General features: G+C 37.4%; 1 protein-coding gene across 8 annotated transcripts in view; it reads right to left on the bottom strand.

Annotated features, from left to right (window-relative positions):
* PALLD (palladin, cytoskeletal associated protein) overlaps positions 1-13,400 on the bottom strand; it is a 593,228-nt gene that overhangs the window by 22,403 nt on the left and 557,425 nt on the right. For all 8 annotated transcript variants that reach the window (XM_036763236.1, XM_036763233.1, XM_036763235.1 and 5 more), the window contains one exon: positions 8,920-9,069. In XM_036763236.1, coding sequence (XP_036619131.1) covers positions 8,920-9,069 — 150 coding nt within the window. The remainder of the gene's footprint in view (positions 1-8,919; positions 9,070-13,400) is intronic.

Raw genomic sequence — 13,400 nt, 5'->3', positions numbered from 1 at the left:
CCACTTAAAAGAGATCCTATGAGGAAAACTCAGGAATATCATAGTCAAATTCTGAAATCCCCAGATCAAGGATAAAATAATAAAAACATCAAGATTAAAATAATTCAAATATGATGGTGCCACAATTAGAATTATATAAGACCTAGCAGCAGCGACATTAAAGGAGCACAGGTCTCCTGGGGCTCTGACCAAAAATATCATATCCTTCAAATTTCAGCATTATTTTGAATGAACAAAATGGACATTTGACAAACCCCCAGCCTTTCAAGACTTTATTAAAAAAATCTTCAACTTAATAGACAATTTGACACACAAGAACTAAGAGATACATAAGGTACATACCAAAGACTGACTGTAAGAACAGACTGCTTACCTTTTATATAACATAAAGTGAAAAATGTCTAACATTCTTATTAATAATTGTTGAGCTTATAAGAAAGAGGGGGATGAACCTGAATGATATGAATTTAAAAAGTAAAATCATTTAGAAACAGCTAAAAAGAGTAACTATTTTATAAAAGAGTGGTGCAAGAAGAAGGAAGGATACAGAGGATTAAGATGGGGGAGGAGGGCTGGTAGTTCTGGTGACCTACTAAAAAAAATACAAAAAAAAGATATCTTAGGTCTCTTACAACTCTTAGCAGTCTGTGACTTCTGAGCATGAGAGATAAGCAGGGAGAGGAATTACTAGGTTGGAAGGAGTAGTTATAAGCAGAATCATCTCTGTACTCAGGAGGAATATCACATGAGGATACCAAAAATATGTGTGGCATATTCCTTATAGCATTCCACCACTAGCATTAAAATGTTTCCTGTCATGACAGAATTCTCATAAAATCCACATTAAAGATGAGGTGTAATGTTACTAATGGAAACCAGTTCTGTTGGGATTTACCTTATGTTTATTTGTACTCAAAACACAGGCCATGGAGGCCAACTCTCCTCATACTGACCTGTTGGTTATTGCTTGGCATAAGCCTAATTGTTAAGTTGGTTTGGAGTTTCCTAATGAGGCTCATCTAAGCCTGGGAGTCTCCAATTGCCACAGGAAAGCTGAGTGGTCACATACTTAGAAGATAACTTAGAAAATAACTGATGTTTTGCCAAAAGGCTGCATGTTTGTTTTAGTAAATAAACATGTAAAATTCAAAATCATTTTGAGAAGAAGATGGAGAATAGGGGCTAGTACATTTTGTTTTATGTAAATAGTTTTAATTGTGTAAATAGGCAATATGGCTTTGATATTTTAGTGACTTTTAGAAAAAAATCTGGACCCATGACTTCAACCAATGTGTGGGAACTTACTTCATCAATGTATTGGTCAGTCTAGCATTTATAATAGAGATTTGCTTGAGTCATTGAGAGGTTAAGTGTATTGCCAATGGTCACTTAGCCAATATATGTCAAAGCAAGGAATTAAACCCAGGTCTTTCTGACTCCAGGGTTGGCCATACTTCCTCTCATTTCAGTGACAATATTCTTATACTTTGTATATGTTTTTATTGTGGCCAAAATCAAGCTGGAACAAATCGCACTCCAAGATTTCAAGGACATCTGATCAAACTCATGGGAGTGCTCCCTCCTAAGACACATACAGAAGGCATTTGATAAATACTAAGGTAGTATATATATGTATATATATATATATATGTGTATATATATATGTCAATCATTAATAACTGCAGATCACAATCCCTTCATGCCTCAGCAGAGAACTTTGTAAATTTCTGTGGCAAAAAAAATAATCATCTGGCACCTGACTTTCTAGTGATGAGTATCTCTGAACTTATTGAGACTGGTCCTTGGGTGACAGGCATGGACATGTGGGGCCTGTGCTTGAAATCTTTCCAGCTAAACAGGAACTTCCAGGGCTTGTGCTGCCTTGGTAGAGTCTTCAAGACCTCAGAGTCACTCTGCTACAATGAAAGGCTTTTGTGTGTGGAGAGGGGTGCGATGGGTAGTGACAGTGATGGAAAAAAATAAAAGGGTATCAATGAAACATTAAAAATCACACACACAGAATAGAACAGAAAGAAATTCAGAAGGAGGCATGGGAAGTCTATCAGATTAAATTTAATATATACTTAAAAAAACCTAAGCTACACATTCATGTCTTCATAGATAATCTTCTTTTCTGGTCTTTTTCTTAAATTCATATTTAAAATAATTAAAGATTTAAGAAAGGAATTCAGGGTTACCTCCACACGACAATGAGGCATCATCTAGAAATTTAGTCAGTCGTATTCTAAGAAAAAAATGTGGATTTAACCACCAGGCCTCTGAGGTCCCAAAGAGATCAGAGTAAGAGGGAAAAGACTGATATGTATGAGAATATTTATGGTACCTCTTTTAGTAGTAATAAAAACTAGAAACTAAGTGGTTCCCTATCTGTTGGGGAATGGCTAAACAAATTAAGTTATATGACTGTAGTGGAATATTATTGCATTGTATGAAATTACAAAATGGACATTTTCAGAAGAAACTGGAAAGACCTCTGTGAACTGACACAGAATGAGGTGAGCAGATCCATGAGAGCAATTTATGCAATGACAAAAACAGTATAAAGAAAAGCAACTTTGAGAGCCTAATTTAGAACTCTGATCATTAGAATGACAAACCACAATTCCAGAGGTTGGATGAAATATGCTATCTGCCTCCTGATGGAGAGGTGACAGACTTAAAAGGCATTTTTAGGCATTAGCCAAGGAGGAAATTTGTTTTGCTTGACTATCATATTTGTTAAAAGAGCTTTCCTCCCTCCCTCCCTTCTCCCCTTCCTCCCTCCTTTCTCCACCTCCCTTCCTTTCTCAGTTGTGGTGGTAGGGGAGTAGAAGGGAGAGAAAAAAATGCTTAAATAAAAAAAGAGAAAGGTGAGAAGACTTGTGTGGACTGATATGGAGTGAAATCAGCATAATCAAACAATTTTTACACACAATATCCATACTACTGTAAAGGAAAGCAATATTGAAAGACTTTAGAACCCTTATCAATGCTACGTCTAATAATAACTTCAGGGGACTGATGATGAAGCAAGCCTCCTGCTTCTTGGCAGAGAGGTGGTGGACTTTAGAAGTAGAATGAGGCATATATTTGCAGACCTGGCCAAACTGTTTTGCTTGACTGTGCTTATTTGTTTTAAGGGATGGGAGTCACTTGAAAGTGACAGTGATGTAAGACTACATCTTCAATAAAATATTAAAATAAAGCAAAACAAATCTTGGGTTTAGATTTGCCTTAGTTAGGAATTACCTGAAGGTGAGGAAGGGAACTAACTTTTATCAGATCATGTTATTTTAGATAACCCTTTAATTGGTGAAATGTATGACATTTTTGAATAGCAGCAGTCTCTTCCCTCCATGCCCAAAGCCCTTTAGGACACTAAAGTTACAAGATAGAAGTATTTGGCCCTCAGAAAGGGGCCTACATTATAAGTAAGATTCCACTACAAAAGACTTTATGAGGGTCTCCCAATTGGTTTGTTGAACTGAAATTTTGCTATAATAAGGAAGATATGTTAGATATGCTAAAAACACATTCTTTAGCTTTAGGACCTGGAGAAGAGACACAGCTGCCTGCAGTGAGTCAGTAAGTGAAAAGAGGTAGCTGTGGTGTAGTTAAAAAAAAATGCTGGATTTGGAGTCCAAGTAATTTGAATCCTGGCTCTGCCAACTAACTGTGTAACCTTGGGCAAGTGACTTTATGCTTCTGGAATCCATTTCTTCATTTGTTTAAAAAAAAGGAAGTGGAACTAGGCAATCTTAAAAATTCCCTTTCAAATCTAACGATCTAGGAGTAAAACATACAAGAAGAAAATTCATCCCTCCAACTTCCTGAATCTCTGTTTTGGTAGATGAATTGGGAAATTTTTTTGGTTGAAATATTTGAAAGATAAAAAGAATTGAGGGAAGCTAAGCATACAGCTCTAACATTATTAGCCCTGAATCCACTGCCTCTCCTGGACCACTACTTCAGGAAAAGCCCCAGCCATGCATTACTTCATTACTCACTTTGCCTTCTCCTCCTTGTTGGTTGCCTTGTCCCCATGAAGTTACCCTTTCCTCCTCTGGGCCAGTGAACCATCTGATTAGATCAACTTTCCACTGTTCTTGAATGGGGTGTGTTAATCTATCTCCTTACAATTCTGCTCATGAACTTCGTGGACCAAATGACTGTGTATTGTGCTCCTTGAAGACAGAGACCATCTTTGCCTTTCTTTTGTATCTCCAGCACTTAGCACAGTGCCTAACACATAGTAAGTGCTTAACTAATGCTCACTCATTCAAAAATTCTATTTTTAAAAGTCAAGGATCAGCTAAAACAATACTCTAAACTTTGTTTCTCCCTGAGCGCTTAGCACAGTGGTCTGACTAGAATAGGTGCTTTGTAAGTATTTGATTAATGAATACACAGATGGATGAAACCAAAACTTCAGAGTACTAAAAGGTCAGATCCCAAAATTTACACTCTCTTATTTTTGTGAGGATCTAGTCCTAAAGAACTAGGGGCCATCTATTTTTTCTCCCTATTTTGCACAAATTAGCCCTAATAATCATGATCCTTAGTTATTCCTACTACCCCATTAGATGTTACTAATTTGCCCATCTCCACCATGACTGAATAGTGCTCTCTACATGAAGGGAAGAAAGCTCTTGGCAGAAATGAGCCTGGAAGCCTCCCAATGCAAAAGGTAAACATTATCAACAAGACCACCTTTCTCTAGCAAGCCCAGTTGTGTGTGACTTTTCAATTCCAAACAAGCCTGCAGAGCTCAATGCTGCACTCCCAGGGCTATGCTAGAATGTTTAACTAGATGGAGTTTTTGCATTAAACCTTCAGCCTGCAAAATTATCCAATCCCTTGTGTAAGGCCTTTTATTTATGCAAAGTAGAAATAACATTTATATTTCACGGTTTATCAAATTCAATTTGTAGCACTCATGTCTATGCAAAAGCTTGCTTCTTGTAAGCGTGATATGCAACCAGTAGAAGTTACCAACTGCTGGAGAACATTTCCAGAATCCAGGCATGATGCAGCAGGGTCACTTAGCAACGTGCAAACACAGAGCACAACATTCGTGTTTAGATTAAATTGTGCTTTAAAGATAGGATTAGGCTCTAAAATAAACTCTCTCTTAGGTTTTCATTTTGGCCTTGTTTCTGATCTTGTGCTACGTGATCCCTCATTGTTTTCACTGAACTTCGGCTATTTCATTCTCCTGCAGCATACACCAAAGAGGATACACTGGAGCGTACATGGTCATAGCTGCATGTTTTCTCCCAAGCAGAATCTGGACATTGTCAACCAGAATTTGAAGGGTTACTTATTCCAGAAAGATTAATCCAGGTGGGAAAACATCATTGAAAAGGGCTTCTACTTTTATGGACTACAAAATAGCCCTCATTGAATTTCAACATTGAATTTCATCTTCCTCTTAACCCTGGTCCTCACCCTGCTTCTCTCACTGCTTATTATAATTATTTTCCACTGCTCAGGGAATCTTGACTGTCTGGGTTTCATTAATCAACTGACTTTTCCACTCCAGCTCTCTTCTCTTCTCCTCTGGTCATTTCACATTATGGCAGGCTGCAATATACCATAAAAAGAGGGAAGTCTCTCCCTGCTTTTCATTTTCAGCCTTCTTCTTCTTTTTTTTGGGGGGAGGCAGTAAACAAAGAAGCAAGATAGAAAATAAAAATCGTATAGTCTCCAGGTTCTTCCTCAGCACTTTATAAAGAACTAACTCTCTGAGAAGTGAAATTCAACTAAAAGCTAAATAACAATGCAAACCATCTTATGCTTTGGGAATTAAGAGAGCCTGAAAAAAAGTTTAGGAACAGGGGGTACTTTTGATATGGCTCTTCTCAGAGTATTAATGTTATAATCTGCAAAATTAAGAGCATAGCAAATAACTTTAGACTGACAGATGTTACCAGGTTGGTGTGACTCTGTTAGACAGCTCTGTGGAGGTACTGGAGCAACAAAGGATAAAGCATGCCTGGGGTTAGGCACAAAATGGTCTGCCTGTCATTTCTAAATACCACTCTAGATTCAAATGGGTGGTAAATCTCAATGCAATTTCTACGTGGTGACTCACAAAACCAACATGAGATCTGGCATGGTTCTGGGTAGTTGGCAATATCTGCTAAATGAAGACCTAGGATCCAAAAAGCAGAAGTTTTGCACTTAGGATTACGATATACTGGCAAAGTCTTGTTAAGAAGCTTGAAGAGCATCTGTCCAGGCTGCAGAAGGCAAAAAAAAATCTTCCATGACAGTTTTAATGTGAGATAAATGTCTCTATCTAGCCAGCTGCACATTATTCAAAGCCTTATTATTCCATGTGGGAAGGATCCAGACCTTTTGCTTCTTTACTCTCTCTATTTGGATATTTAGGTAGGAAACGTGACTTCGAATGAGTGGATTGTTTTGCTACCTATATTCTATTCTAGATTGGTATAGCCTATAGAGGCTATTTGGAGCCATAAGTGGCTCATGTACGAATGGCCTCTGGAATTCTGACTTCACTTAAAAGTTAGGCCCACCCTGGGGGTACCAAAGCAGGCATGTTGTTCTAACCTTTGTTGGAGAAGTAGGCTAGAAAGGCTCTTTGCAGCCTGGTACAAATTAGTCAATGATTCAGCCTCTTTTCTTGTCCTGCCTCTCCTCTTCCACTTGGTGGGGAAGAGACATCAGGAAAGGATTTCATAGGACAGGCTAGCCCCGGAGAAGGTTCCCTTAGAATTCTGCAAGGCAGAATTATGGGACCTGTGATGAAAGTCCAAACATTCTTTAGTACAACAGCATCCCCAGTGCCACAAACCACTCTCTTGTGGCTTATGCTATGGTCCTCATATCTGTTCCTTCCTCTTTCTGCAGTTGTGAAGGTTATGGAAGCCCACAGCTGCTCCCTGTGTCCTTCTCTATGTGGGTGGAAGAGAATTAGGAGAGGAAGCCGTAAATTCAGAGGACCCAACACAGGCAGTATACTGTTTGAAACTTTTCTTCCAAGATGATATTGACTCATATTCTGGTCACAGTCTATCTAGAGACTTTCCTATGCCAGTTCCACCCTGAGAGATATTTTCAACCACAAGTATATATAAGGTAGAACTATATGGACTGGGTTAGAAAATCATAGGATTTAGAGCTAGAGATGCTCTAGATATGATATATTACATATATGCTATAGATACAGTTCCCTCATTTTGAAGATAAGGAAAGCAAATCAAGAGGAAACAGCATGACCAACATATAAATAATAAGCAGCAAAATCAGAATCTATTCTGTGCCTCATTTTCTTCACCTATAAAATGATGGAGATGGACTAGATGGCCTCTAAAGTTCCTTTTAAGCTAGATCTATTATCTTTCCTTTTAAAAAAAGGCTTATATTCAATACCCACCCCCTGATTATTATTCTCTAATTTTAAGACATTCAGTTGGATGGGCAGCCCACAGAATTATTTAATTTTGGATGGGCCCTATATATGGATAATAAGCTGACCTTGGAATGAAATAGAAGATTGATTTGGATGACATTTTGGATATCATAGTACTTTTAATGATTCTAAACTGTCCATCTCCTTAATGGCAATATTCTAGTCCTGGTGATCTAACTTTATATGTCTTTAAATCAGGGAATACAATGATCTCAGAAGAATTAAAATTACACATAACTCAAAGGGCAATGTAAAGAAGTGTGGATATCTACGAGTAGGCTACAGTAAAACAATAATAATTTCCAAGATGTAGTATAGAGGAAATTATTTAGAGCAAGTTTGGTGAAAAAAGGAGGTGAGCTGGTAATACAGCAACCAAACAACAAGCATTTATTAAGGTACCAACTACATGTGAAGCACTGGGGATACAAAAACAAAAATATCCTGGTCTTCAGGAAGCTTAAATTTTCAAGAATTAGAGAAAGCCCCATAATGGTAACCCAGAAGTTAATAAAAGGAAGGAGATTAAAGTAGATAGTCTGTAAAGGATAAATGCAAAAAAGATAGGCAAAAATCAAACAGAATAGGAAGACCTGGAGAGGTTGAAATCTGCATTCGTGGTTGGAGTAATAAGAATAGCTAAGATTTGTATAATAGTGTTTTATGGTTTGCAAAACACTTTATCATGTTGTTGACATCAAAACTAGCTTCTTCAATACCTATTTATTTCCTAGTCTACCATGAAAGATTACAAAAAACATATTCTAAACACCACCTTAATAGCTATAAAAGCATCTATTTTCTATAACTGCAAATTAGCTTTTGACCTGCCACTGTGTCCTAAGGTCCTCCAGGTCTAACCACCTGACTTGCCTCTATGCCTTTGAGAACCTAGAGCATCGTAATGGATTTCCCATGCAGCTTAATGAGCTTAGACAATTCCCCTTGCCACAGCACCCTCAGGAATTCCAGGTTTTTCTCTCCACCCTGAGGCTGAGCTTTCTTTTATGTGTTGTTTTCCTTAATTATAGTGTGAGCTTCTAGAGAGCTCATATGTCCTCCATTTGTATCACAAGTGCTTAGCACAGTACTTGGCACTTAGTAAGTGCTTAATTAATTAGATAATTAGTTAATTAATTTATTCATTTAATGTATATTTAAAGGCCTTAATTCATTACATTTGTATTTCTGTCACCAGTGACAATCTAGAATTATTCCTTCAAAACTGTATGTAATGTGATTAAAAAGAAGTGATAAGTGAAACAAAGAAATGTTAATTAAAGCAAATGTTAAGGTACCTCTCTCTTCCATCAACCAAAAGGTTCTTTATTATCTAATAAGGTAGCATTTGAAAACAAAACAAAACAAAATTTCACATGAGCCAAAGGATGACTTCACTTTTCAACTAAACAGTGCCTAGGTCAGACTGAAGAATTATGGAACAGGATGCCTGATTAGCCTGGAGTGATACCTGTCTTTACCTGGGGATTTGCAGCCAGGATAGTGTAATTTCCATCATCATCTAGGGTGGAGGCTGTGGTGTGGAGAGAGCAGGTCCCATCAGGATCTTTTTGAATGCTGTAGTGATCACTTCTTGCAGAGATTTGCTTCCCATCTTTGAACCAATAGATCTGTAAGGGGAAATTATAAATGAACAGTAAGGGGATGGAAGAACTTCCTTTCCAACCACTTGTTTCCAGTTTGTGATCAGTAAAGGCCTTTACATTATCTTTTGTTATGTACAAAACTTCTTTCACTAACTTCTTGCACTTAGATGCTAATTGTTATTGTGGGGGGAGGTGGTTGAACCTTATTTCTTGAGGGCTATGCCAATGGAACAGAGTACCTGCCAGGGTTTGAATGTGGGCCCAGTGACGGACTGTTGGTCTTTGGTCTAAAGAGCAGCCCAGCTCAGTTCAGAGAGGTTCATCATTAGATGTGGCTGGGCAGTACTTAATTTTTCAGAAATCTAAAGGACCATCTACTAAGGCACGAAAGAGCAGCAATCTGTTACTAGAGCTCCCAGATCAAGGAGAAAATACTTCAAGCAGCCAGAAGGAAACAATTTGAGTGTTGTGGAAACACAATCAGGAGAACACAAGATGTAGCAGCTTCTACATTAAGGGACTGAAGGCCTTGGAATATGATATTCCAGAGGTCAATGGAACTAGGATTAAAACCAAGAATCACCTACCCAGCAAAACTGAGTATCATGCTCTAAGGCAAAATATGGATTTTCAACAAAATTGAGGACTTTCAAGCTTTCTCAGTGAAAAGACCAGAGCTGAATAGAAAATTTGACTTTCAAACACAAGAATCAAGAGAAGCATGAAAAGGTAAACAAGAAAGAGAAATCATAAGGGACTTACTAAAGTTGAACTGTTTTGTTTACATTCCTACATGGAAAGATGATGTGCATAATTCATGAAACCTCAGCATTAGGGTAGCTGAAGGGAATATACATACATACATATATACGTACATACATACATACATACATATATATCTATAGACAGAGGGCACAGGGTGAGTTGAATATGAAGGGACGATATCTAAAAAAATAAAATCAAATTAAGGGATGAGAGAGGAATATATTGAGAGAGGGAGAAAGGGAGAGATAGAATGGGGTAAATTGTCTCACATAAAAGTGGCAAGAAAAAGCAGTTCTGTAGGAAGAGAAGAGAAGGCAGGTGAGGGGGAATGCGTGAATCTTGCTCTCATCAGATTTGACCTGAGGAGGGAATAGCATACACACTCACTTGGGTATCTTACCCCACAGGAAAGAAGGAGGAAGGAGATAAAAAAGGGGGGATGATAGAAGGCAGGGCAGACGGGGGAGGAGGTAATCAAAAGCAAACACTTTCGAAAAGGGACAGGGTCAAGGGAGAAAATTGAATAAAGGGGGATAGGATAGGAAAGAGCAAAATATAGTTAGTCTTTCACAACACGAGTATTGTGGAAGGGTTTTGCATAATGATACGCATGCGGCTTATGTTGAATTGCTTGCCTTCTTGGGGGGGAGGGTTGGGGAGGGAAGAGGGGAGAGAATTTGGAACTCAAAGTTTTAAAAGCAGATGTTCAAAAAAAAGGCTTTTGCATGCAACTAGGAAATAAGTTATACAGGCAATGGGGCACAGAAATCTATCTTGCCCTATAAGAAAGTAAGGGAAAAGGGGATGAGGGGGAGTGGGGTGACGGAAGGGAGGGCTGACTGGGGAACGGGGCAATCAGAATATATGCCATCTTGGAGTGGGGGGGAGGGTAGAAATGAGGAGAAAATTTAGAAATCAAACTCTTGTGGAAATCAATGCTGAAAACGAAAAATATTAAATAAATTAAATAAATAAATTTTTAAAAAAGAATAAAAAGATGAATTTTAGGATGTCTGGGTTTATTTCTAGTTGTTTCAGTGACAAAGAGCAAGTTCCTTGAGAGGTCAGTATGCTTATGCCCCATTAGGTGCTCATCACATCCCTGGTGCCTCATGGTAGCATCACATCTATGTCATAAACCTCATTTTTCAGCCCTAGTACTAGAAATGTGGTTGTTCCTCATTCAGACCTCAGGGATGACAACCTGGCAAACATTTATAAGTACTTATGATAGGCCAAGAGCATATCTGAATCTGCAAAAGAAGGACTTAGGGGGATGAATTATATATTCTTAAAAATAAATTACAAACATAAGTTGGTGATTCTATCTCTCTGAGGCTTTAAAAAGTATTTGAACTCTGATATTCCACAAACTTTCTGAGGTTACTTGACATTTACTTTGCTTACATTAGTTATCTAATTATTTTAATATATATTTCTCAAAATGCACCTCCTTCCATGGAACTGGAGAGATCATGAGGGTGGAACATTGGCAAACTGTTGAATAGGTTGGAGAATTTTGCTGAAATGCTTTTTTCCATTTTGTTTTTAAGGGGTAGATTCCTGGGGAAAGGAGGAAGGGGTGGTGAATATGTTTGTAAAGGAAGGTGATATAAAAGAAAATATTAATTTTTAAACATGCATTTTTTGAAAAATAATCTGAAGATAGAAGATGCTGATGAGAAAGATATATGATTGGTTATTATTATTTTTTGGGTAGAAGGGACATATGAGGCAGATCCAAGTTTTCATTCACGCAACAAACTCCTGGTGAGGGAAATTCCTCTACCAATGCAGATGGAACACGAACCATTCCACAACCTAGTCTTAAAGAGCTGTCTAGGAACATTAAGAAGCTATGAGTTGCCCAGAATCACACAACTGGTATATATTAGGAGGGAGACTTGAATCCCACCACTGATTCTTCACCACTCCATGGTATTTGTCATATACTCTATTAAAAAGAACCATCACCATCACTTTGAATTTGGTTATCAGTGGAAGGTAGTACCCTAATGTTAACATTAGGATAATTTAAATTATTTGTCTTGACCTAGTTTTTTAATGAATGAAAATGAGAGAAGGGGTTAATAAACATAAATAATAACATGCACTTTAAAATGCCTTTAAACAGAGATGTGCTAGTAAATGTTTAACAAGATGGGGAGGGGGATGTATATCCAAATGCCTTTAAGTTAATATTTTCTCCATTATCTTCTTAAGCCTAACCAACAACAGATCAACAAATCAATTCCTGATTTGTTCCATTCATGGTGGAATGCCCAAGGTGTGAATGCTCATCTGGAAAATTTAACAATGGGCTTCCCTGTACTATTACCAGCTAGCTCCAGGAGACCACTGCCAATATGCCCAAAGAGAAAGAAGAACATTATTGTATCAATTATCATTCTCTCCTGAAAGAAGCTAATGACACACTCTAAAACTTCCAGACCCTAACTTAACCTTCTACAAGCCTAGGATATTTAAGGATAAAAGATTGAGTAAGAGATTGTGTGTGTTTAGGTTCCTGTAACACTGGATTCAGTTTTACTTTTTTTTTTTCTCATTCCCTGAAAAGCTAGTGTCAAAGACTGATTATTATAGGAATCCTTGAGTGCTAATATACAGAGAAATGAAAGACCTTTAGGAGTTTTATGAAAGAGTCAGATAAATGACTTCTGCACTAAATACTGTACTAAATAGTACACTTGTATTTTGTATCTCCAACTAATTAAATTCTGCAGAGGCCAAACTACCCGTAGCGGGTAGTGAATATTCGGTGATGACAGTAGAGGGCACTCTTTTATTCACTTATCATTTAAAAAATCACTTTCATAATCTAATGAAATGAAAACACAGTGGCCAGGAAAATTCAGCTTGTTAAGACAGGGGTTTTTAAACATTTTTGTGTCATAGAACCCTTTGAGAGTCTAGTGAAGTCTATGGACCCCTTTTCAGAGTAATGTTTTTAAGTGCACAAAATAAAATACACAGAACTACACAGGAAAGCAATTATATTGAAAATTAAATGTGAAGGTATATGTAGAACCTACATTGGATTACATGCTGTCTTGGGTGGGAGGGGGAAGGAGGAGGGAGAGAAAATTTGGAACCCCAAAACTTGTGGAACTGAGTGTTGTATACTAAAAATAAAAAGAAATTTATGATAAAAAAAGAAAAAAAGAAAATTAAAAAAAAAAAAAGCTTATGACCCAGGTTAAGAAGCACTGTATTAGCAGCACTATTGTAATTAAAAATTTCCCAAATTATTTTTTCTAAAGGAGTAAAAGGCTACATTTCTATCTTTGAATGCATGAATTCTCAAAATGTAGTTTTATTTATGCCCATTTTCAGGGTCAGTTAACTGCAAATTACATTATACTTAATTTTGCTTTTTTTCTCTGATGCAATCAGGAGAAATGAAAGAAAACTTTAAAAGGGAAGAGTTTGAGAAAGGAAAGTATTTTCCTAGGAATCTCCAGAATTCACAGGGTATCTTGCATCTTCTTTGCCCTTTCTCCATCTGCATCATGTACTACTGTTGGAAAGGAGATTCCTAATTCCTTGCAGTTAAGAAAATACTGCTCTTA

This window comes from Trichosurus vulpecula, chromosome 6, assembly GCF_011100635.1.
Source record: "Trichosurus vulpecula isolate mTriVul1 chromosome 6, mTriVul1.pri, whole genome shotgun sequence".
Classification (NCBI taxonomy): domain Eukaryota; kingdom Metazoa; phylum Chordata; class Mammalia; order Diprotodontia; family Phalangeridae; genus Trichosurus; species Trichosurus vulpecula.
This window is presented reverse-complemented; position numbering and strand designations above follow the sequence as displayed.